At 39.5% G+C, this 21,896-nt stretch overlaps 1 protein-coding gene across 2 annotated transcripts in view; it reads left to right on the top strand.

The window, feature by feature from the left end:
- The window catches only part of thoc5 (THO complex 5), a 38,030-nt gene extending 16,559 nt beyond the window's left edge, over positions 1-21,471 (top strand). For both annotated transcript variants that reach the window (XM_068054877.1, XM_068054878.1), the window contains 12 exons: positions 1,256-1,333; positions 1,674-1,717; positions 5,238-5,337; positions 6,014-6,122; positions 7,571-7,672; positions 8,114-8,210; positions 10,232-10,346; positions 12,340-12,443; positions 15,181-15,268; positions 16,670-16,785; positions 19,060-19,250; positions 20,915-21,471. In XM_068054877.1, coding sequence (XP_067910978.1) covers positions 1,256-1,333; positions 1,674-1,717; positions 5,238-5,337; positions 6,014-6,122; positions 7,571-7,672; positions 8,114-8,210; positions 10,232-10,346; positions 12,340-12,443; positions 15,181-15,268; positions 16,670-16,785; positions 19,060-19,250; positions 20,915-20,978 — 1,208 coding nt within the window. In that variant the 3' untranslated portion in view covers positions 20,979-21,471. The remainder of the gene's footprint in view (positions 1-1,255; positions 1,334-1,673; positions 1,718-5,237; positions 5,338-6,013; positions 6,123-7,570; positions 7,673-8,113; positions 8,211-10,231; positions 10,347-12,339; positions 12,444-15,180; positions 15,269-16,669; positions 16,786-19,059; positions 19,251-20,914) is intronic.
- The last annotated feature ends 425 nt before the right edge of the window (positions 21,472-21,896 follow it).

A 21,896-nucleotide genomic window follows, 5' to 3' on the forward strand; every position in this document is an offset into this window, starting at 1 on the left:
GCAGATGCATTGCGCACTCTGTTTTTACATATTTTCTAACATCCTAAAGTTTCTTTTTTTTCTGTGCAATTCCCCCACACCCTTGATTGAACTCACAACTAACTGTGTATCTATTAATCTAATTGATAAAATTTGTAGAATAATACGCTCCTGGAATAAGAAGTAACACTGATCACAGTATAATATTTGCTGTGAATCAGTTCAGTGTTAAATAATTTGCCCTTTTTTTGTTTTATATGTTCTACTTCCATATAATTCAGGGAGCTAATTAACTTTTAACATCCATACAAGTTTTATTTATATTCTTGCAATTTAGGAATTTTCAAAAAATCTAGAAATAATATACAGTAATTGACCAGCGCTTTCGAAAGTTGATGGTGCACTGGTCTCTCCTTCGTTGCACTGTAGAGATTTTAATTAGTGGGGGAACCTATTAGAGTAGACTTTCTACTTGGGGTTGTATTCTGTAATGTGATGGGAGAGGTGAAGTTTTCTGCTTGTTCATACAATGAATTTAATCTGTATAGGCCATAAACACTATTATTCTAGGGAATGGAGCAATAAAGTTTCAAAAGAGTACTTAGATACACTGACTTTGAGATATTGCCAATACAACCATTCAACCATTACCTGACTAAGTCTGGCTAAAGCTGTTTATTGTCACATTGCCAGTGTAGATTTTGAATCCTTTGCCTTCAGTAAAAGCATGTCACAGTATTACTGTATCACCACTAAATTGCTGCACTTGTGCTGTTTTCGTGCCCCAGAAGTACGCTGACAGTTCTGACCATTATCTCAAGCGAGAGGTTGAAGAAGTAATAAGCTGGTGTTGTATCTAAACAGAAATGATCAATTTACATCAGAGTCATCCTATCAATGAATATGACTTATTGATGTTGATAGCTCCAGACTACAAGATATTTGTAGAAACACATTTATGCCACAAGATAGAATTATATGGGTACTGAAAATTCGATATCAGAACTACTTGTAGAAGACAATTTCCTGGTGCTCTGCTAAATATGGATTAAATTTTGCATAGAAATCTGACACAGCAGCTCCTTGCATAAAGAGTGCTGCCTGTAAAATACTGTCAAGGAAAATATGAGTCATATTTCTTTCCAACTACCTTGAACTATTGTACTATCAATGAAGGTGGCCATTCCAAGAAAGTGGTAAAAGATTTTTAGCCATCTTTATTTTCTAGCATCAACCTTATGTGATTATATAGATCAAATAATTTTTTTTTTGCCAGATAAGAATCTTACAGTAGCTATTGATGGGGATGTCGAAGAAGCCAAGGCACTTGCTAGACCACCAGAGGATTCTCAAGGTAACCATGTTGTGGGTGGAAATTGGAACTATTTGGAATTATACTTGAAAATTAATTTTTGCTTTAATTGGCAATCAAATGTTTTTTTCCGAATGACTGAGCAAGGTTATCTGGTAATTAACTAGTCCATACTGACCAGGAATGTCCCAGGTACAATTCCCAGTCTGATCTCAGTCAGTGGCTGTTATATTGAGACTATAATTGGCCTCAGTGTCCCAGATTGCAGGGTGGGTGGGGAATCTGGCAGGGTCCATATCCATTGTCTGTTATTTCAGTTGACTCTGTAAGATAGTCAGTTTTCTTTTTCCTTGGTTCTTAGTTTCTTTGCCTTTATGTGCAGATGATGAAAGTGACTCCGATGCAGAGGAAGAGCAGACAACAACTGTAAGTAACTACCATTTTAACTGAAATTGATTCTGTTCAGTGTATATTTTGTGGTGTTGGTACATTCTTAAACAAAATCTAAAACCCTGCTCCAATGGCCAGCAATCGTTAATCCAGACAATATTGGAAATGCAAAGTAAGTTTGTTGGCGTTTTAAAGAGAAAAGAGAAGGCAGTGTTTTAAGGTACCCTTTATTCTGCATTAGGAACTGGAACTTTAAAAATACAAACTTTATTTGTTATATGCTCAAAAATACTCTGCTTAGATGCAGTGGATGTATCCAAGTGTGTTTTGCCACACTTTCTTCAACAAGTAAACTGAGATCCTGGCCATATGATTCAGAACAAGTTTTACTACAAATTATAATGAATTTATTTGCTTCATTGGATGGCTTATCATGAGTTTTCAGTGTGTGTGTTATATATATGTCCAGAATTTTACACCTCCCCCCGCCACCTAGACATGTGGGCTGATGGCGGGGTGTGGGGAGGCGTAAAATTGAGTGGGAAGACGTAAAATGGAGTGGGAGGCTTGGTGTTCCCTTCCTGATGCGCAGCCGCCTCCGCTGCCATTTTACACACGGCAGCAGCGAGAAATGGCAATTAACGGCCACTTAAGGGCCTCCCCCCGCCACTACGGGGATTTTACCGTTGGTAGGCAGGCGACCCAGCCCTGACAAAAGCCGCCTGATAGAAGTAGGGGGCCTTACTACAGCCTGGGGAGGCTCTCCTGATTGGGCATCTTGTGCCCCAGAGGCCCCTACAACACTGTTACTACCATGTCTAGGGGTTCCCTTTAAGCCTTCACCTGGTTTTAGTGTAACAGGGTTTTGTTTTTAAACACACTGTGTTTTGAGCTCCCTCTTGGTGAATCCTTGTTCACCACTTTCCAATTATAAGGCAAAGAAATTAGCACAAACAGGCTTTCTTAGGTTTAAAGAAGAAAAGTGAAATTTATTAAAACTTAAACTAAAAACTCTAATTCGGTTAACACCTACAGATGCACACCACGCCCAGCGCCAGCATGCATATGTGATACGCACGGGCAAATAGAGACAGAAAAGAGCAGAAGAGAAGTACAGTGAAAATGTTTGAGGCAATCTCTGAAGGGGGTTTGTTACTGTGCTTCGAGCTTGCTGTAGAGTCCTTGATTGTAGGTAGTCTTGCTTGTCATTGGGGCTCAGTATTCTTCTTAAACCTTGTTCACTGTAGGAGGCTTTTCTGTCTTGGAGTTCATGTGTCTTCAATTGGTCTTCAGTTCCGTGAGAAAGAGATGAGAGCAGGCAGGAGGGGCTGTGGCAAGCCAGCCACGAGAGGTCTTGTCAGTCCAGGAGCAATCTACTTTCTGTCAATTTAAAACTCTGTGGCACGTTCAAATTCAAAAAGCTCCAACAGCCAGTTAGTCATGTGACTAAACTGGTCTGACCATGTCTGTTTGTGTATTCGGCAATCTTAGCAGTTAACCTGGAATGCAAGCTCCTCCACCCTCAACGTCTGGAATCAAAAGTCCATTGTGGATTAAATTGGAGCAGGGAATGGTCCTTTGTCCCCTTTAAGCACCATCTGTAAATATGCAAATGTCCTTTCAGTCAAGGGTCTGGTGTTGCTTTCTTTAATAAAACAAGATCTTTCTTTACTCCAGTAACAGTTTAAAAACCAATGTTCATGTGGCGAAATTAATGAGCCTCATTCTTGGCCGGTGGGGCCCTGCATGACAACCCCTAATGCCCAACACGCCTCCTGCAACGCCAGTCGTTTTCCCTTGCCTCACCAGGGCCCGACCAATCACCCCCAGCGAGGCCCCAAAAACTCGCCTCTTTTCCAGGGCCGACCTTCCTCTTCATTTGAAGCTGGGTGTAGTCCCGGCAGTGGCCAACGCTCCCAGTGGCGCTGCTGGGACTAAGAGCAGCCGGCCCGCTGATTGGCCAGCAATTCCATTAGACGGGGCCTACTACCTCAATGAGGTGGAAGTCTCGCCGAAGACCAGTTATGGGCCTGGGGACTGTAAGGTTCAATCTGTATCCCCAGGCCTGGCGGAGGCGGGATCGTCACCAACTTTTCAGACGGCTCCCGTCCAGTAAGTGATAAATTCCAGCCTAAATTTCTTTTAAGTTTTGCTTTATGTATTTATATAATTTAAGTAGGGATCGGAGGCTATATGCTGATGGAAGGAAGGTTAAAGTGTGTGTCTTGCTATTGGTATTGTTTTTATAGTCATCTGTAATTGTGATCTTTTTCACTCCTGCCATGAAATACTTTAGAAATGACATGTCTGTTTTATGTAAAACTGTATATAAAGCAGTTACTCTGTGTACTTTCTTTACCCAAGTGCATATTATATTGTTCGTGAATGACCTTGAAAAACAAATTTCATTGCAGTTTTAATATATTTTGTGTTTGTTAAAATATTTTTGTTCAGAATTTGCTAATTATGTCAATGAACAATACTACCCAGGAGAATTGCTGAACCTGGCACTGTGAGGGAGCTGAGTTACTGTGCGCTTAAAAAAAAAAATTGCTAAATCAGTCTAGGTTGACTGTCTCGACTGATAACTCGCCTCCATCAGACAATCAGATTTGACAGCTCCACCAAGCATGTTGTACTCATGTCATCATCAGCATTCACTATGTATAAGTAAAAATATTCCAAAAGTAATTTTAAAATTAATGTATTTCTTTGTGACTGATTTGTAAACGGAAGAGATGTGAAGATTTTCTAAAGCAAAAGGTTTGCACACTGACACATATTTCTAAAAGACAGACTTGCATTTATATAGTGCCTGACATGTACTCAGGAGGTCCCAAAGAGCTTTACAGCCAGTGACGTACTTCTGAAGTGTAGTCACTGCTGTAATGCAGGAAACTCGGCAACCAATTTGCACGCAGCAAGCTCCTGCAGACAGCAGTTTGATAATGACCAGATAATCTGCTTTAGTGATGTTGGTTGAGGCATAAGTATTGGCCAGGGCACCAGGGATAAACCCGCCTGCTCTTTGAAATAATGCCATGGGATCTTTTACGTCCCTCTGAGAGCAGACAGGGTTTAATGTCTCATCTGAAAGACAGCATCTCTGACAGTGCAGCACTCCCTTAGAACTGCAGTGGAGCGTCAGCCTCATTTTTTATACTCAAGTCTCTGGAGTGGGACTTGAACCCACGACCTTCTGGCCCAGAGACACGAATGCTACCAACTGAGCCACTGATGACACCAAAATGATCTCTGATAAAAATTGTTCAGTGCTTATTAATGTGTTGTTTAATTATTAAGGAACATGTTATGACAAGCATCTCATGAAGGGAAGGGGTAAAGGTTCATCTAGTATAATGAATAATAACTGGGAGAAGGTATTAAAATATGATTGGTCCCTTTTCTCATGCCAAGTTATAAGTTTTATTGTAGTATTATGACATTTCCTTAAGTCTTCAGTTGCTCCTGCAGCAAGTGCACAAACTCCATAATCGCAGCTGGTATTTATATTTCTTAAATGAATCATTGGCTGAACTATTGATCTGTTTTCCAGAAACGTCGTCGTCCAACTCTTGGCCTACAGCTGGATGATAAACGCAGAGAAATGTTAAAACGGCACCCTCTGTCTGTTACTTTAGACCTGAAATACAAAGGTTAGAATTGACTTGTCTACCACCCCGCCCCCCCCCCGCAATCATCAAACAATATTACTGACAACAAGGCCTGCTGCTTTCCCTTCACATTATCTAAAGTCACAGAAACCAGTTGTGCAAATACCAAAGGCAAAACAGGTTATGTGAAATCAAAACTGCTGTTTGTCCTTAATGTACTATCTCTATAGCTTTTTGGTGTGCTATTATCTTCAAACAGGAGTTGGTGCCTGTGTGTGTAAGAATGGAACTGCATCAAAGTTTTATGTGCTAGATAAATACTGTGCTGAAAATTTTAAAGACCTGTAGCTCACATCTATTTCAAAAATTTGGATTCCTCTGGTATTATATTGAAATTGACACAATATATAGCAAACCAAAGATTTTTTTTAAAATCTTTAAGTTTTGCATTATTTGTGGAATTTGTAATTCTTTGTAGTTTAGCATCTTAATGCATGCCTAGTTATTTCCTATTGCAGGAATTGAAGTCTTCAGTGAAACATCACGTATTACTGAACACTTGTGATATTGGATACTTTCAGATGATAATATTACAACCCTACTTGTGTTCTTTAATATTTTTTCAAGCATTCCTGCTTTCATCAAGTGTATGCTGAAGTACCCATTGATCAGATTTATAGTTTGTTTCTAATTTTGAGTTATCTTCCTCTTTTGGTAGATGGCAGTGTCCTTCATCTTTACTTCTACTATTTGATGAACCTCAATATAATGACTGTCAAGACTAAAGTGACCACAGCTACTGAAATGTCCATAGCTATCAGTGCAGGGTAAGGGCTGAGGAGAGCAAAACCTAAATATTGTGCCTGTGTTTATTTAAGTCCTTTTGGTTATAGCATTGGCTTGCATAAATAGAGTTGAGTGCTAAGAATTCCAGCTCCCAGGGACTACTACTCATCTATGAGCAAAGCTTAGTTGGTCTATAATTAGCAATACTCTACAGACCTACCTGCCTTAGACAAATTGCAACCAAAATGGGATGGAAATTGCACTGGTTTGGTTGCAGTTCACATTTCTGATATAAAAAAATTATTTGCATAATCAGAAATGTAAAATCTTCTATGAACCAGCACAATCGGGCGGCATAATATAACGTCGTTTCTTACCATTACAATGGGGCTGTCCAACCTTTTCGCATGGGGCGGGCCACGTTACAATTTTTGGCCTACATAGGGGGCCGGGGAGAGAATTTCAGAAAGATAAAGAAATTAAAAATTTATCTTGATATTAATCAAAACAATAACAAACATGCATTTTTGTGAAGAAGCTTTAAATGAGAAGACTGATTTATTGACTTACTCTCTCATCACTATGTTGAACACTGATTTAGTGACACATCTGGCAGTGTTTTTGCTTGCATAAGTACTCAATCTCTACCCACACACTTGATGTAGCGATGCGGAGTATTCTGGATACTGTTAGGAGTGATCTTGATCTCTTACTCTCCCCGCTCTCTCTCTCCCTCCCCTCTCTGCATCTATCTCTCTCCCCTCTCTCTCTCTCTCTTTCTTTGTCTCTCTCTCTCACCCCTCAATTTGAAGAGCCTTCCCTAACCAGCACAGACTCGGTGGGCCGAAGGGCCTGTTTCAGTGCTGTATCTCTAAACTAAACTAAACTAAATCAGCAGAATCTCTCAATTTTGGCCTGGGGTAGTGACCAGTATTGTGGTTGGGGCCTGATCCGAGCGAACTGAATCTTAAACCAGCATAAAAGATCACGGAAAAGATGAACATGGGTGATTTTGGGTGTAACCCGCGTTTAAAACTCCCCAATTTTTTACGCTGGTTCAGCCAATTCTGCCCAAATTGCCTTGATATTATTGGCGTAAACAAACGAAAACTGTACACCCAGATTGCAGAGTCTATCACATTTCTGTTGTCAGGCATGTTATCTTGGACCTAACCTGACCTGAAACAGACCCTACTTACCACCCCTTCGAGGACAATTGTCACTGATCATTAGATAATTATGGGTTTGAGCATTTAAGAGACAAATAGCAAAATTCATAAAATGTGAGGGCACTATGACCATTCTTCTCATTTAATTTTAAGAGGCTTTTATGATGCACAGGAATATCTGGCTTGCCTTGGATCTAAGTCCTAATTACAAAAGAAATTATATTTTATTTAAAACATATTAATTACTGTTCATTTTTTCTAAACAACTTAGTAATGGCTTCATGCTCTGTTTATTTTTTTTTAATCTTTTGCAAATGCAGAGATCTATTGTCTCCAGCCTCATTACTGAGTTGCCTGTACCCTGGAGACCATGGCAAGAAGACTCCAAATCCTGCTAATCACTATCAGTTTGATAAAGTTGGGTAAGTATTTTCTTTCTTTACCTTTCGCTACCATAAGCTAAAGTATGTCAATTAAACAGCATCTCAATATCACAAATTTGTTGGAAATGTGTAGTACTCATTGAAGTATTCTTTCTGAATTACTTTGCTTGGTGACTGTGTTAGCGATGCTGTGGCAGGATTCATTCATAGGTTTCTCTAGGTGGATGAGCAAAAATAGGCTGAATGGCCTTCCTCATCTGTCTAGTTTGTGTCTAGTTAGCTAGCAGAGGTAGGTATTTATCCTATCAGCTTGCACTGGATTAAAGTCAGATTCCAGAGATGAAATGATCGTATGCTAAGCCTTTGCCTCTAGTTTCCAAAATCTGTGTTTTAGCAAGGAAAATCTGACCTAAGAACATAAATTAGAGTCCAGATATTCTGATATTATATATCTATATATTGATCTTTTTTTCCCCCTAGAATCTTAACTTTCAGTGACTACATTGGAGAGCTGGGGCACCCCTATGTTTGGGTTCAAAAGCTTGGAGGACTGCATTTTCCAAAGGATCAGCCACAGGTGATGTTTTGCAATTTAGAGAGGTGTTCATTAAAATGTTGGTGGAATGTTGCTCACTTAATGCCAAGATTTTGTTTGCCTTAAGTTAAAACATGGAGAGGAGTTTTTTTGATGTGGGAGGGAAGAGGCACCAAGCAGAAAGACCATGTTCTATCTAACGTTCAAATTATTGTGAAGAGATTGTTTTTTCTGTATGGATTCACTTAAGAAACAGTAAACAACCTGTGTTCTTTAAGTGGCCATGGTTTGTCCATCTGCCATTGAGCAATTTTATATTAAACCTCCTTTAGTCATGGCAGATAGGGTGTTGTACCAGCTCCATTAGATAATAAACGCTGGGCCACCACCTCTACTATCAGCTACAGTGGATCTTGGCTTTTGACTTTTTATTTTACTGTTTGATATGGGAGACTAATTATAGCGAATTCTGTAACACAATGAGCAAAATACATGACTGCTATATGAGGGAGGGCGGTATAATTGTTAGTGATCAAGATTTATTTGTCAACATAAATTATGTTGTAATAGCAAGCAGCTATTCTCAGGATGACTTGTATGATTGAAACTTTGTAGTAAAGAGTGACCACACTACTGTGAAATCGTCTTACATATAGTAAAACTTCCACTTCTCATCCAGCAAATGATTTTGTTGGAGAAAGTCATTTGTATATAGTGCCTTTCTTATTTCTTCCTGGGGTATGGTGATTAGTTGAGACGTTGGAAATAGAATTAGGGGTAAAGGAAATGTACTGTGACTGGAGGTATGTAACAAGTGGTGTTCCCAGGGATCTGAACTGAGGCCTCAGCTTTTCACCATAGATATCAATGACTTGCATGAAGGATTAGAGAGTTCTATATCCATGTTTGCAGATAACACCTAGTTCGGAGGCACAGTAAGTTGTGCAGATGAGAGCAGGAAGTTGCAAAGGGACATAGATTAAGTAAATGCAAAACTATGGCAGTTGAAGTTAACTGTGACGTTTGGATCTGACAAAGGCAAATCATAATATTTTCTTAATGGGGTGAGACTAGGAACTATGGAGGAGCAGAGAGATTTGGGTGTCTACATAAACAAAACATTAAAAGCTAGTACCTGAAGCGCAAGTACATAATGGAATAATGGCCTTTATCTCAAGGGGACTGGAATAAAAAGGGGAGGAAGTTATGCTTCAGTTATAAAGTGCCTTTTTCAGAGACCCCATCTGGAGTACTGCATTCAGTTTTGGGCATCGCCTCTTAGGAAGGCTATATTGTCCTTGGAGGGTACACATTAGATTTGCCAGAATGATACTAGGGCTTAAAAAGTTAAGTTATGAAGACAAGCTGCATAAATTTGACCTGTATTCCCTTGAGTTTGAGAATTGAGGAGTGATCAAATTGAGGTCTTGATGAAGGGATTTGATAGGATAGATACAGAGAAACTATTTCCTCTGGTGGGGAATCCAGAACAAAAGTGTGCAATCTTATTCTCAGAACAAGGCCATTTAGGAATGAAATCACAAAGTACTTTGTCACACAAGGGTAGGTAGTGGTAATTTGGAATACCTTTCTCTAAAAGGCTGTGGATACTCGATCAATTGAAATTTTCAAGACTTAGATCGAAAGATTTTTGGTAGGAAGGGATATCCAAGGATACAAAGCCAGGTCCATGGAGTTGAGGTACAGCCATGATCTGATTAAATGTTGGCATAGGTTTAACATGTTGAGTGACCTACTCCTGCTCCTATATTTTCTACTGGCAGGGTCGTCTTTATTGCTAATCCCTCATCGTTTTGAGGGCATTAACGAGGACTGGTCATGTGTAGGGCAGATCTGAGTAGAGATAGCAGGTTTCTTTCACTGAAGGTCATTAGTGAACAATTGTGTTTATGGAATTCAGTGAGTTTTCTGCATGACAATGTACGCCATTATAAATTTTGAGAATGTTGTAAATTATTCTACAAAATTATGTTTTTGGAATATACTCCAAGATTGTTCTGCATTGAGTTTTTGTACTTTTTTTGTTTCTGCCCTTCTGACAGAAATTTGTGATGGCTGACAATTCTTTGAGTGCCAGTCACATGGAAACTACAATAAAACTGCTGCGTGTGAGGTTGCAGTCCCGACTGGCTCTGCAGAAGCAGTTCGCTTCACTTGGTGAGTATCAGTAATTAGTTTCCTTTTCCAAGCTCTTAGGGACCGTGATATAATATGAGGTCCTCGTACTGATCAGGTAGAGTAGTGCCACAGCAAAGGCTGGGGCAACTATTGATTATGTAGTTTTCTAGCTTGTCATTTTTGTGAGGGTAGAAATTTTATTTTTTACCTAGTTTTCTGACTGCACATATCCTGCATTCTAACTGAGAGGGTGTCCCGCTCACAGTGCCATTCTGGGATAGCCTGTATGAGACGTGAACACAGGGCATTGTTTTCTTCATTGTTCCTTGATTGGTTGTTTTATTGTTGAGTTGTACTGTTCTGTGCATCTGTTCAGCATTTCACCAAGGGTAACATGGCTCTCACCCATGTGCTATGCAGCTATAGCTTGTTCTTGTTATCTCGGAAGTTTTCCTTAGCTAGGATCTTGCGTTCAGATTCCACTTCCTATTACTGCCTTCACTGGACTTTTCTCTGCTTTTACTTGGTAGTAATTGTATTTTTGATTTCCTGTGTTTCAACCGAGGTGGGAGCAATGCACTGTCAATTCAGTCCCATCACTCCACAGGTTGCAGCATATTATTAAAGTTTTCCCACCCAACCAGAAAACAGCCAAATTAAGACTCTAGTAACCCCCAGAATAAAATAGACCCAAACCAGGTATCTTTAGACAACAACAAATTAACTATTTATCAAAACTAAATCTTAAACACGATTAGGATAAACTTATGTCTAAAGACCTTTTAACTTATTTTAAGCTAACTCCCCCATTCTCACACACACAAAAATCGACAGTTAACCGGTTTTTAAAAAGATTGATGTTTTAAAAATAAGCTGTTTCTTAAGAATAAATAACTGGGTTGTTAGTCTTTGTGAGTTACGTTCCTGATGGGTGAGCTGTCCTAGTGTAAAAATAATCAAATGCCACTCGAAGTCTTCACACCGATTTGATGAAATAGTCCTTCAATAGATAGGCATTCAAAACACTTCGGCTCCAGCAGGGGTCACACAGTTCTTTCAACGATGAGCACAGCGATATGTCTGCTTGCGTTTTTAAAAATCGGCAGTCTTTTGATAAAAACTTTACTGCGAATTCCAGAAACCACAATCAGTCAAGAGAGAGTCAATCTTGACGCAAGGACTCTTAGATTGGAAGTAAAGAAAGGAAATTTTGCTACCTCCGATGCAAATGGTCTCTTCAAAGGGATTTTTCCTCCTTAGGCAATTAACATGGCCTGTAGCTCATTGTAGAATTTCTGCTGAGAGAAAAAGACAGCTCTTTCCTTCAGTAAGCACACTTCGCTGGTGTCTCTCAAAAACTGTTGTAGCTGTTTTTTTTCCACACAGTTAAATTGAACCATTATGCCATGTGACCTCCTCATTCTCCTGCTGTTGCCTGGGTAACAAATGCAGCACACTGTTTTTAAACAGAGTCTTAAAGGCACACTGTTTCAAACAAAGGAGAAAAAAATGCATTTCCATGACACCTGGTAAATTGGGAATCTTGTTAACCAACCTGGGTGGGTGTGTGTCATGTTCCTTTTACACGTCCCATGTCCACTTAGAACATTTGTCATGAACTGTTTTCGATGGACATACTAATTGCAGAACATAAAAAATGAGCTAGAGCCGATGTTTGAATCATTTACTACATTTTTCTAAATTGACTGGCTCATAACTGGAGAAGATGTAAAAGATTAGAAAATCTTTTATACCCATCCTTCAATTTGTGTGTCTTTTTACGCCTCTATGACTCTATGAATGTTAAGATTAATAAATATGAAATGCATTGCTGCTGTTTTCTTACTGGAATCCAAATATCGAAAAGTCAACTGTGTTGGTGCTTATTGAGGAGTTTGAGAAAATCTGAAAACTTTGCTAATACGGTTCAATGCTTTCCTGGTTTTGTTTTATTTCATTGATAAATTTGTGATTCAGAGGCAAGATTTTCCTATTTTGGATCTTCAAGTGCTGATAAATTATTCTTTTATAGAACACAGTATTGTGCCAATATCCAGTGAATGTCAACATCTTTTCCCAGTGAAGATCATATCTAGATTGATAAAATGGTGTGCCATTTCATATGAAGACTATGTGGTATGTGTGTGTTTTTTTCCTACATTATTTCTGCCATCTCTTCCTCTTAATATTCTTATTCTTTCTGTGATGACTGCACTTCCTGGTGTAGCTGTGAGGGTCAGTGTGCTTTGCTCTAGACTTAACTGATCAGTATCATCATCGAGTGTAATGCTCTTCCCTCAGAGTGACTAGCTCCTCAGTTGCAATAGTCATACTACAGTGTGACCTGTCACATTGACTTTCATGCTTTTTTGACAGCTGACAACTGAGTACCTCCGAACAGTTGTCCTAAGGGTGGCATAAGCAGAGGTCTAGGAACAAAACTTATATTCCTCATCTTTAGTGTGGTGAATCTAGAGTTTAAAGGCCAAGGGAGAAAACAGCCAGATATAATGACACAAAATCTGGTTTGTACTGTAGTTTTCAAAGCATTAAATTTTAGTTTATATTCAATCAATGTTTTTCATTCATGTTGTTCTACATAATTAATAAACAGTGCCAAGGCCCTTCCATCGTGATACAGCCAGAAACCCCAAAATGTGACCTAAGGACTGAATCGGTATGTCATGTAGTATACAATGTATTATTCTGCTGCTCAGTGAGAGCTATGTTCGTCCCGGCCTGTGCTTTTAAGAAAATAATGTTTGGCATATGCCAGTCTAAATTAGAGGCTAATTGCAGGTAAGCATATTACAGTTTACAAAACTAAGATGATAGATGGAGTTAAGATGCAAATCAGCCATGATCTAATTGAATAGCGAAACAGACTGAAGGTGCTGAATGACCTACTCCTTTTACTACATTCCAACATTACTGAGCTAAATTAGTGGCTAATTACTGTTACTGAGAGAAGATTGGATTAGCAAAAGAATTAGAAAAGAAAACCAAGAAAGAGAGAAACAGAAGAGGACATTGGGAGAATCTGAAAGGACAGGCAAAAAGAGAGAAAATTCTCTCTTAAAATGAAAGTCATTAATAAATCCACTAATGAAAGCAGGAGAAACTTTACTCACTTTTTTTAGTTCATTCTTGGGATTTGGGCATCGCTGGCAAAGCCAGCATTTATTACCCATCCCTATTTGCCCTCTGGAAGGTGGTGGTGAGTCCCCTTATTGAAGCGCTGCAGTCTATGTGGTGAAGGTAATCCCACATGCTGTTGGGGAGGGAGTTCCAGGATTTTGACCTAGTGAAGATGAAGGAACAGAATTATAGTTCCAAGTCAGGATGCTGTGTGGCTTGGAGGGGAACTTGCAAATGGTGGTGTTCCCGTGCGTCTACTGCCTTTATCCATCTAGGCAGTGAAGGTTGTGGGTTTGGAAGGTGCTGTCGAAGAAGCCTTGGTAAGTTGCTGCAGTGCATCTTGTAGATGATGTCCACTGCAGCCAAAGTGCACGAGTGTTGGAGGGAGTAGATGTTTATGGTGGTGGATGGGGTGCCAGTCAAATGGCTGTTTTGATTTTGGATGATGTTGAGCTTCTTGGCTGTTAACGGAGCTGCACTCATCAAGACAAATGGGGAGTATTCCATCACACTTCTGACTTGTGCATTGCAGATGATATAAAGTCAGGAGGTGAGTCACTCGCTGCAGAATAACTAGCCTCTGACCTGCTCTTGTAACCACAATATTAATGTGTCTGGTCCAGTTCCGTTTCTGGTCAATGGTAACTCCCAGGATGTTGAAGATGGGTGATTCAGTGATGGTAATGTAATTGAATGTCAAGGGGAGGTGATTACAGATTCTCCCAAGGGGCGGCGCAGTGGTTATCACTGCAGCCTCACAGCTGCAGCGACCTGGGGTCAGTTCTGGGTACTGCCTGTGCGGAGTTTGCAAGTTCTCCCTGTGTCTGCGTGGGTTTCCGCTGGGTGCTCCGGTTTCCTCCCACAGCCAAAAACTTACAGATTGATAGGTAAATTGGCCATTGTAAATTGCCCCTCGTGTAGGTAGGTGGTAGGAGAATGGTGGGGATGTGGTAGAGAATATGGGGTTAATGTAGGATTAGTATAAGTGGGTGGTTGTTGGTAGGCACAGACTCAGTGGGCCAAAGGGCCTGTTTCAGTGCTGTATCTCTAAATAAAAAAATAAATAAATACACCCTCTCTCTCTGGTTGGAATTGGTCATTGCTTAGCACTTGTGTGGCACAAATGTTACTTGCCACTTATCAGCCCAAGCACGGATGTTGTCCAGGGCTTGATGCACGCGAACATGGACAGCTTCATTATCTGAGGAGTTGCATGTGGAACTGAGCACTGTGCAATCATCAGCAGACATCTTAATCTCTGGCCTTATGATGGAGGAAGGTCATTGATGAAGGATTTGACGATGGTTGGGCCTAGGACACTGCCTTGAGGAACTCCTGTAGCAATATCCAGAGACTGAGATGATTGGCCTTCAACAACCACAACAATCTTCCTTTGTTCTAGGTATGACTTCAGCCAATAAGGAGTTTTCCCCCAGTTGACTTCAATTTTAGTTGGGTTCATTGATGCCACATTCAGTCAAATGCTGCCTTGATTTCAGCATCTCGAGTGAGATGAAGAAAGATTGGAGGAAGCTCGTATGGAGTATAAACATTGGCAAAGACCAGTTGGGCTAAGTGACCTGTTCCTGTGCTGTAATCTCTTTGTAATTCTTTTATTGTTACTGTTCAGACAATTTAAGAAGTCAGGTTTTACATAAGTGTTGTGTATGGTCTTATTGAATCTGTTCTTTTAAGTTTAGAAGCTGAAGAATTAATCTCTTGATTGCTGTCTTAGGCTCTGCCTTTTACCAAGCATGTCATAGAAGCAGACATGGCTCAAGAGACAGACCTCTTCTTTTCAGCTTTGATAGAACGAGGAACAGGTAGGAGCCAAGTCCCTTTAAAACTGGTTACAGCTGCAGTTATAAGTCTTTATTGTAGCATAACCACCTTATAAACGATTGACACAATGAGCATTTTTGCACTTATATAAATGAAGTTATGATTTAAATAATCTAGTATAATTTGCAATTTTCCAATAATTCTTGCTTTGAAATTCCAAAGTAATCTCTTACAGGGTATATTGTAGTGATCTTGTTACTTTGGAGTAACCTGACAATTGCTTCGCAGTTTTCAAGGAACCTCCAGCCCTACATTGAACTGTACCGCTACATTTAATTTAACACAAGCAAATGTGCACTTTTTTGGGTCAAAAATAAATCTGAGAGCTCTAGGTTTAATCAAACAAACAATTCTGCAGAGAAGGAATTGTTTAGTCAGAAATACAGCTGTCTTTACAATGCATGATGCCAACAGGAGCTAGCATTCATCCTCAGTGACCCCTCCTTACTTGGAATAATTAATATTTTAATCTGTTTCATTTTTTTCCCTGAAAGAAGAAACTTATTTCTTCAGAAATCATTCCTAATTGACGCATTGTGGATATTTTGAGCATTGTGTGAGCTCAAATGTATTGGTCGCTTAGCTTTGTCAAATGCTAGTACTCCCTATGACTATTTAATTGTAAATAAATATCCTGCTTTAGCCTGGATAAATTACAGCCTGTGTTAAATATCTAACAACTCAAAAAATTTGTAACATACAGCAAAAATACTGCTAATTGAAATGGCTGCAAACATACAAGATTCTGAAGGGGCTTGACAGAGTAGAAACTGAGAGGTTGTTTCCCCTGGCTGTGGAGTATAGAACACAGGGGCACAGTCTCAGGATAAAGGGCTGATCGTTTAGGACTGAGATGATCAAAAATTACTTCACTCAAAGGGTTGTGAATCTTTGGAATTCTCTACCCCAGAGGGTTGTGGATACTGCATCGTTGAATATATTTAAGGCTGAGATAGACAGATTTTTGGTCTTGGGGAATCAAGGGATACGGGGAGCAGGCGGGAAGTGGAGTTGAAGCTGAAGATCAGCCAAGATCGAATTGAATGACGGAGCAGGCTCGACAGGCCGTATGATCTACTCCTGCTCCTGTTTATGTTCTTATGAGTACTTATTAGTGCTTAAGTTACTCACCTTTGTTAAGACCAGAATATCAGAAAGTTGCAGCCTCTGGTTCATAAAAGGCATGGGCCAATACAAGAACCACTGGTAAAGTATTGCAGGAGAAAATTATTCTATTAATAACTGCAAATTATAACACATGTAGCACTAGCACTGTAAAGTGCAAGAGTAAACAATTTTAAATTACAGTAGCAAGTGAGTTTGCCTTTGATTAAAACAACGTCTGTGTTTACTTAATTTAAGTGTTCATTCTTTGCGCTTAGCTAAGCTCCATGTGGCGATAGTGTTGAATCCTGGTTATTCTACCATCCCCCCTATCTTCAGCATCTGTTTAAGTTGGAAGGGAGAGAAATCAAGCCGTAATGATGATAATCTAAAGGTAAAGTGTTAAACTGCTAACTGTTATTTTAACGATATAGCAGACTGTCAAAGTCTTAATAGCGTACACTATATGGAGTTTCTCTGACACTTGAATACTGTACCAATTAAAAATCTGAATGCATATTTCTTTATTTCTTTCCCCCAGTGTTCCTGAAATCAGTTGATTTCTTGTCCTGTTGCTGCTACGCACTTAAAGCTTTAAAATTCCAATTAAAGTTAATTGTTTTATATGTTTTATGTAATTTATATAGTCCACGTTGGTTATGTTCTACAAAGTCATTGTACATTTTCAAAACTTTATTGTTCAGTGGTCAAGGACTATGTGAATTGGTACCACACATAGCTGTCTGGAAAATAATTTGTACATGAATATGCAGTAATTTAGTTATCAGAGTAGTCATATCAGTCTTATGTCTTACCTTGCATTTATTATGTTCATACCTCTAAAGTATTACGAGGGACAAAAGATTTGCACACATAACCTCTCCTTATTAAGTTTGCTGATTAGTTCTGTCTCTTTCCCTGGCCACTGTCACAGGTTGAACCAAACTGTTCACAATCTCAGCTACCTTTCAATCGGAGCTGAGCACCCGATAATCTCTTCACCACCTACTTCCATCTCATTAACTTTGCCTGCTTCCACCCCTACATCAGCGCATCTGCTACTGCAACTCTTGTCCATACCTTTTTCACGTCAAGATTTAACTATTTCAATCCTCTCCTAGCTATCTTCCACCCTCTACAAACTTCAGCTTATCCCAAACTCTAGTACTCATATCCTAACCCACTCACTCATCACCCCTGTGCTCGCCAAACTTAATTAGCTCCCTGTCCACCAGCACCTCAATTTTAAAGCTCGCATCCTTGAGTTCAAATTTTCCATGGCCCCCCTCCTCCCTATCTCTGTAATGTCCTCCAGCCCTACAACACCCCCCCGCTCTCTTCCCCCCCCCCCCACCCCCCCGTCACTCTCCATTCGTCCAACTCTGACCACCTATACACCCCACCCCCTTGTCCTACTATTGGCGTTCATGACTTCAGCGATCTAGTTCCCATGCACTGCAGTTCCCTCCCTTAAATTCCTTCGCCTCTCCACCTCCCCCTCCTCCTTGAACACATCTTTTTGACCAACCTCTGCTAATGTCACTCTTTGGTTAGGTGTCCATTTTTTGTCTGATTGCTCCAATGTAAAGTACCTGGAGACATTTTTCTATGTAAAAGATGCTATATAATTGCAAAACCATGCGAGACACGTAGAATGCCCCAAATCAAAACATGGAGAAAGACAAAGCAAAAACAGTGTACAGAAAAGGAGGAGGGAGAGAAGTTCGGAGTGAAGTAAAGACGGTGAGGGCAACTGAAAGAATTAGAATATGGGAGTAAGTAGAGAATCTGTTTCCAAAAGACATGATATTCTTCCAATTGTTAATGAGCAGCACAAAGGATTTACAATTATGTTTTATACATATGAATGCATTGTACAATTCATGATGAATTGTTCACATTATTATAAAACAGCATATCCTTCCAAGCTACCTTGAGCAGCACCACAGGAAATCTGATATTTTGTTCTATTTATCCTTCTTGCTGTTTTCAAAAAGCATAGGCCTTTCTGTTCAAAACTGAAAATTTTTGAAGTCTCTTTTGGCAAATATTATGAAGGAAAAAAATATAATTTTGATAGCGAAGTGTTACTGCTGCTTTGAGTGGACTCTGCAGACTGGACAGTTTCCTAGAACTAAAATTCACCATCAACCTTAAAATTTGTGGCAACTGCACATTTCTGAAAGTGTGCTCCGCTGTTGACGAATAACTCAGGAAAAAAATCATACTTTTAGTCTTCACTGTATTTCTGTGAGATGGAGGAGAGGGGAAAGATTGCACCATAGTTGAGGTGTGCCTATTTTTACTGACCCATTAATACAGTGCAAGGTACACTGCTGGCAGCAGATGTAGTAGGCAGTGGGTAGGGGTGATGATGAGGCCAGCCAGTCACAGTAGTGAAAACAGCAAGGGATGCAAATACATGGTATTTCTGTCAGCATCTGAAGAGAAGAAAATACTCTGGGTGTTGATGTTTATTAGAACAAGAAACTGCCTCTTATGAGATCACCCTATTTAAGAAGATTTACTAAATGGGATGAATTAAAGCATTGTGCCTTGCCCAGTGAAAAATGTTCATATTTGTGTTTGTGATCACTATCTAAAACTTGTTCAGGGTGACTTTGATTATATATACTTTGACCATTTCTATGTGGATTATTTCTTTCAGGCTATAGAAGGTGAGGTTAATGTATGTTTCAAGGAATTGCTGGGTCCCAAACCAGGCCATCAGTTGCTGACAAATCAAATCCAGCGTTTATGCATGTGTCTAGATGTGTATCTGGAAACAGAGACTCATGATAACAGTGTGGAGGGGCCTAAGGAATTCCCACGAGAGAAGATGTGTCTGCGCCTTGTTAGGTAATTTTTTTTGAAGTATCCTATGTGAAAGAATATCCTCTGACAGATATTCAGCTAGCACATCAGTTTAGAACGTCATTCAAAAAAACTACCAATTTTCTCCCCATCTCTTATACAGTCATGACTTCCACTTAGAGCACAATATTACGAGTGCTTGTCAGCCTCTGTTACCACACCCAAGTGGCCAATATGTGCGAGCCCAAATCATCGCTGTCGACAGTCTGCTTAACCACTGGGTGCACCACAGCCAAGTTTATTTTTTGTCCTCTCCTGCACCACCTGTACACGCTTCCAGTACGGTCATTGGATAACAGTCAGGAGCAGAAAACTTAGCTGATTCTTGCCTCCTTAACCCAGAGTCGCTGAGGGCAGTTCTAGCCTCTGACTGTTGCCGCAGCTGAGGTTAACTCACTCAGCACAGACTGAAGTTTCAATCTGCACCCTTCCTCGTCTGTATGGCTGATCAAATCACTGTGTGAACTCAATAAACATAAATTAATGGTGTTACAAGAACAAGTCAGTATTGCAGTAGCTTGCAAAGCAACATTTAAATAACGTGACAGAATTTTTCATTGTATTTTGCACTTTTTTGTTGCACTTGGTGTAGAATACTGTTTGTTTTGCTGTAGCATATTTGTTTTCCTCATGTGTCATAGCTTGTTAAAATTAATGTGTTGCAGTGTATTTATGCAAAATTTGCAGTATCAAACCTGAGCCTTCAGGAAAAACTAAAGTGTTTGCTTATTGGATAAATGCTTCACAGGTGATACTAAACAATATAGACATTTATTAATTCATGGGATTTATTGTCCATCCTTAATTGTCTTAGAGAAGGTGGTGGTGAATACAATTGAGTGGCTTGCTAGGCAGTTTCTGAGGGCAGTTAAGAGTCAACCACATTGCTGTGGGTCAGGAGTCACATGTAGGCCAGACCGGATAAGAATAATAGATTTCCTTCCCTAAATGACATTAGTGAACCAGATGGGTTTTTATGGCATTCCAGTAATTTTGTGGTCACCGTTACTGATACTGGTTTTTTAATTCCAGATTTATTTTTAATAAATTGAACTTAAGTTCCCCAGCTGCTGTGGTGGGATTTGAACTCTTGTCTCCTGGATCATTAGTCCAGTGACATAGCCACTATGTTACCGTAACCCTTGAAAGACCTAGATTTGACTTGCAGTCAAGTTTTGCTAATCTCAGCTGAAGAAATATTTAGGACTCAGTTGACCTCAGCCCCCTGGGCTCGTGAGGTAAACATGTGTTTCCACTCCTCATGAGTAAGTATTGACGACTGCTGCAAGGTACATGGGGGACAGGCTTTGCTGTGATGTTCTCCACTATTAAATAATCTTCCGGCGCATGTTCTAAGATCACATAAGAAATAATGTGGCCACTTGAATGAGGAAACAGATGACTGTCGCAAACCTTGGATCTTCAGAAAAAAGGGGGAAAGATTGAAGAGGCGGGAAGAAAGAAAAGCCTTTAGGAATACCAAAAGCATTTAATCGTTCGTGAAGGATGGAGAAGCGCTGTAATGTGGAAGCGATTATGTTTAATTTATCCATTTTACTTCAAACTGAATCTATTTTTGTCAGTTGCTGTAATCCCAAGTGCTCTGAAACCCTCATGTTTTGACTCTTTCCTTCTTTTCCCCCTTTTAGAGGTCCTAATCGAATCAAGCCTTTCAGATATAATCATCCACAGGGATTCTTCACACACCGGTGAATCAGCAGCAGTAATTGAATAAAGCCTCTGCATGTGGTAGTCTGGTGCACCTGTTAACTGTTTGATGGATCTTTCACAGCAATTTGGGTTAGAATTTAGATGTGGAAGAAAGAAAACTACAAGCATCAGTATTGCAGCTCTGGGGTTTGTTCATTGGTGAATAAAATTAAGTATACCATATTTTGTTGCGGGATCTGTTTTTTGTCTCCCAAGATTGAATATATTTGCAACTTAATTTTGGTATGTGCTATTTTTGAGGATATGTTGGTATTTGTTATACAATATCTGTTTCAATTGTCATTGAAACTGAATTCAAGTCAACATGTTTGAGTCTAAATTGCAAATAACTGTTTGAACTGATTTTTTAATGTGGACTTTTATCATTGAAGAGTAAAGGTCTGTATAGCTTGGTCACATGACTAGCAACAAACCAGTTAGTATTTGTATTGTAATTTAGAGCTGAAGAGTTTTAGTAAAATGATTATATTCCCCACTATTGAGTGCAGTGAGAAAATTATTTTAATAGTGTACTTGGATTTAAAGCAGTCTCATTTGTTTCAAAATGACAGTTAAACTCTGCTCAGAATTAAAGCTCATATGCTGTGTATATTATAGAACTGCAATGTTATGAACTAAAATCACACACTCCATGGATTTAAAATCTTCATTTGCAGACTGAAAACCAATTTATTTAAGAAAAGACAAAAATTGTCTTCAGGAATCATTAATGCAGTAACTTTATTTCCAATGTGGATGTAGGTTAATTTTCATTTGTTCAGGTTGCTCTTTTCTATCCCACTTGGTATTTTGTAGGTCAAATCATATAATACTTTTCACTTCTGGAAAGAGACAAAGTTTTTCTAACTTTTCTTGAACACTCTCTGACACTACCAATCAACTTTGCACTTCCCCTGCTCC

Source organism: Heterodontus francisci, chromosome 23 (genome assembly GCF_036365525.1).
Source record: "Heterodontus francisci isolate sHetFra1 chromosome 23, sHetFra1.hap1, whole genome shotgun sequence".
Classification (NCBI taxonomy): domain Eukaryota; kingdom Metazoa; phylum Chordata; class Chondrichthyes; order Heterodontiformes; family Heterodontidae; genus Heterodontus; species Heterodontus francisci.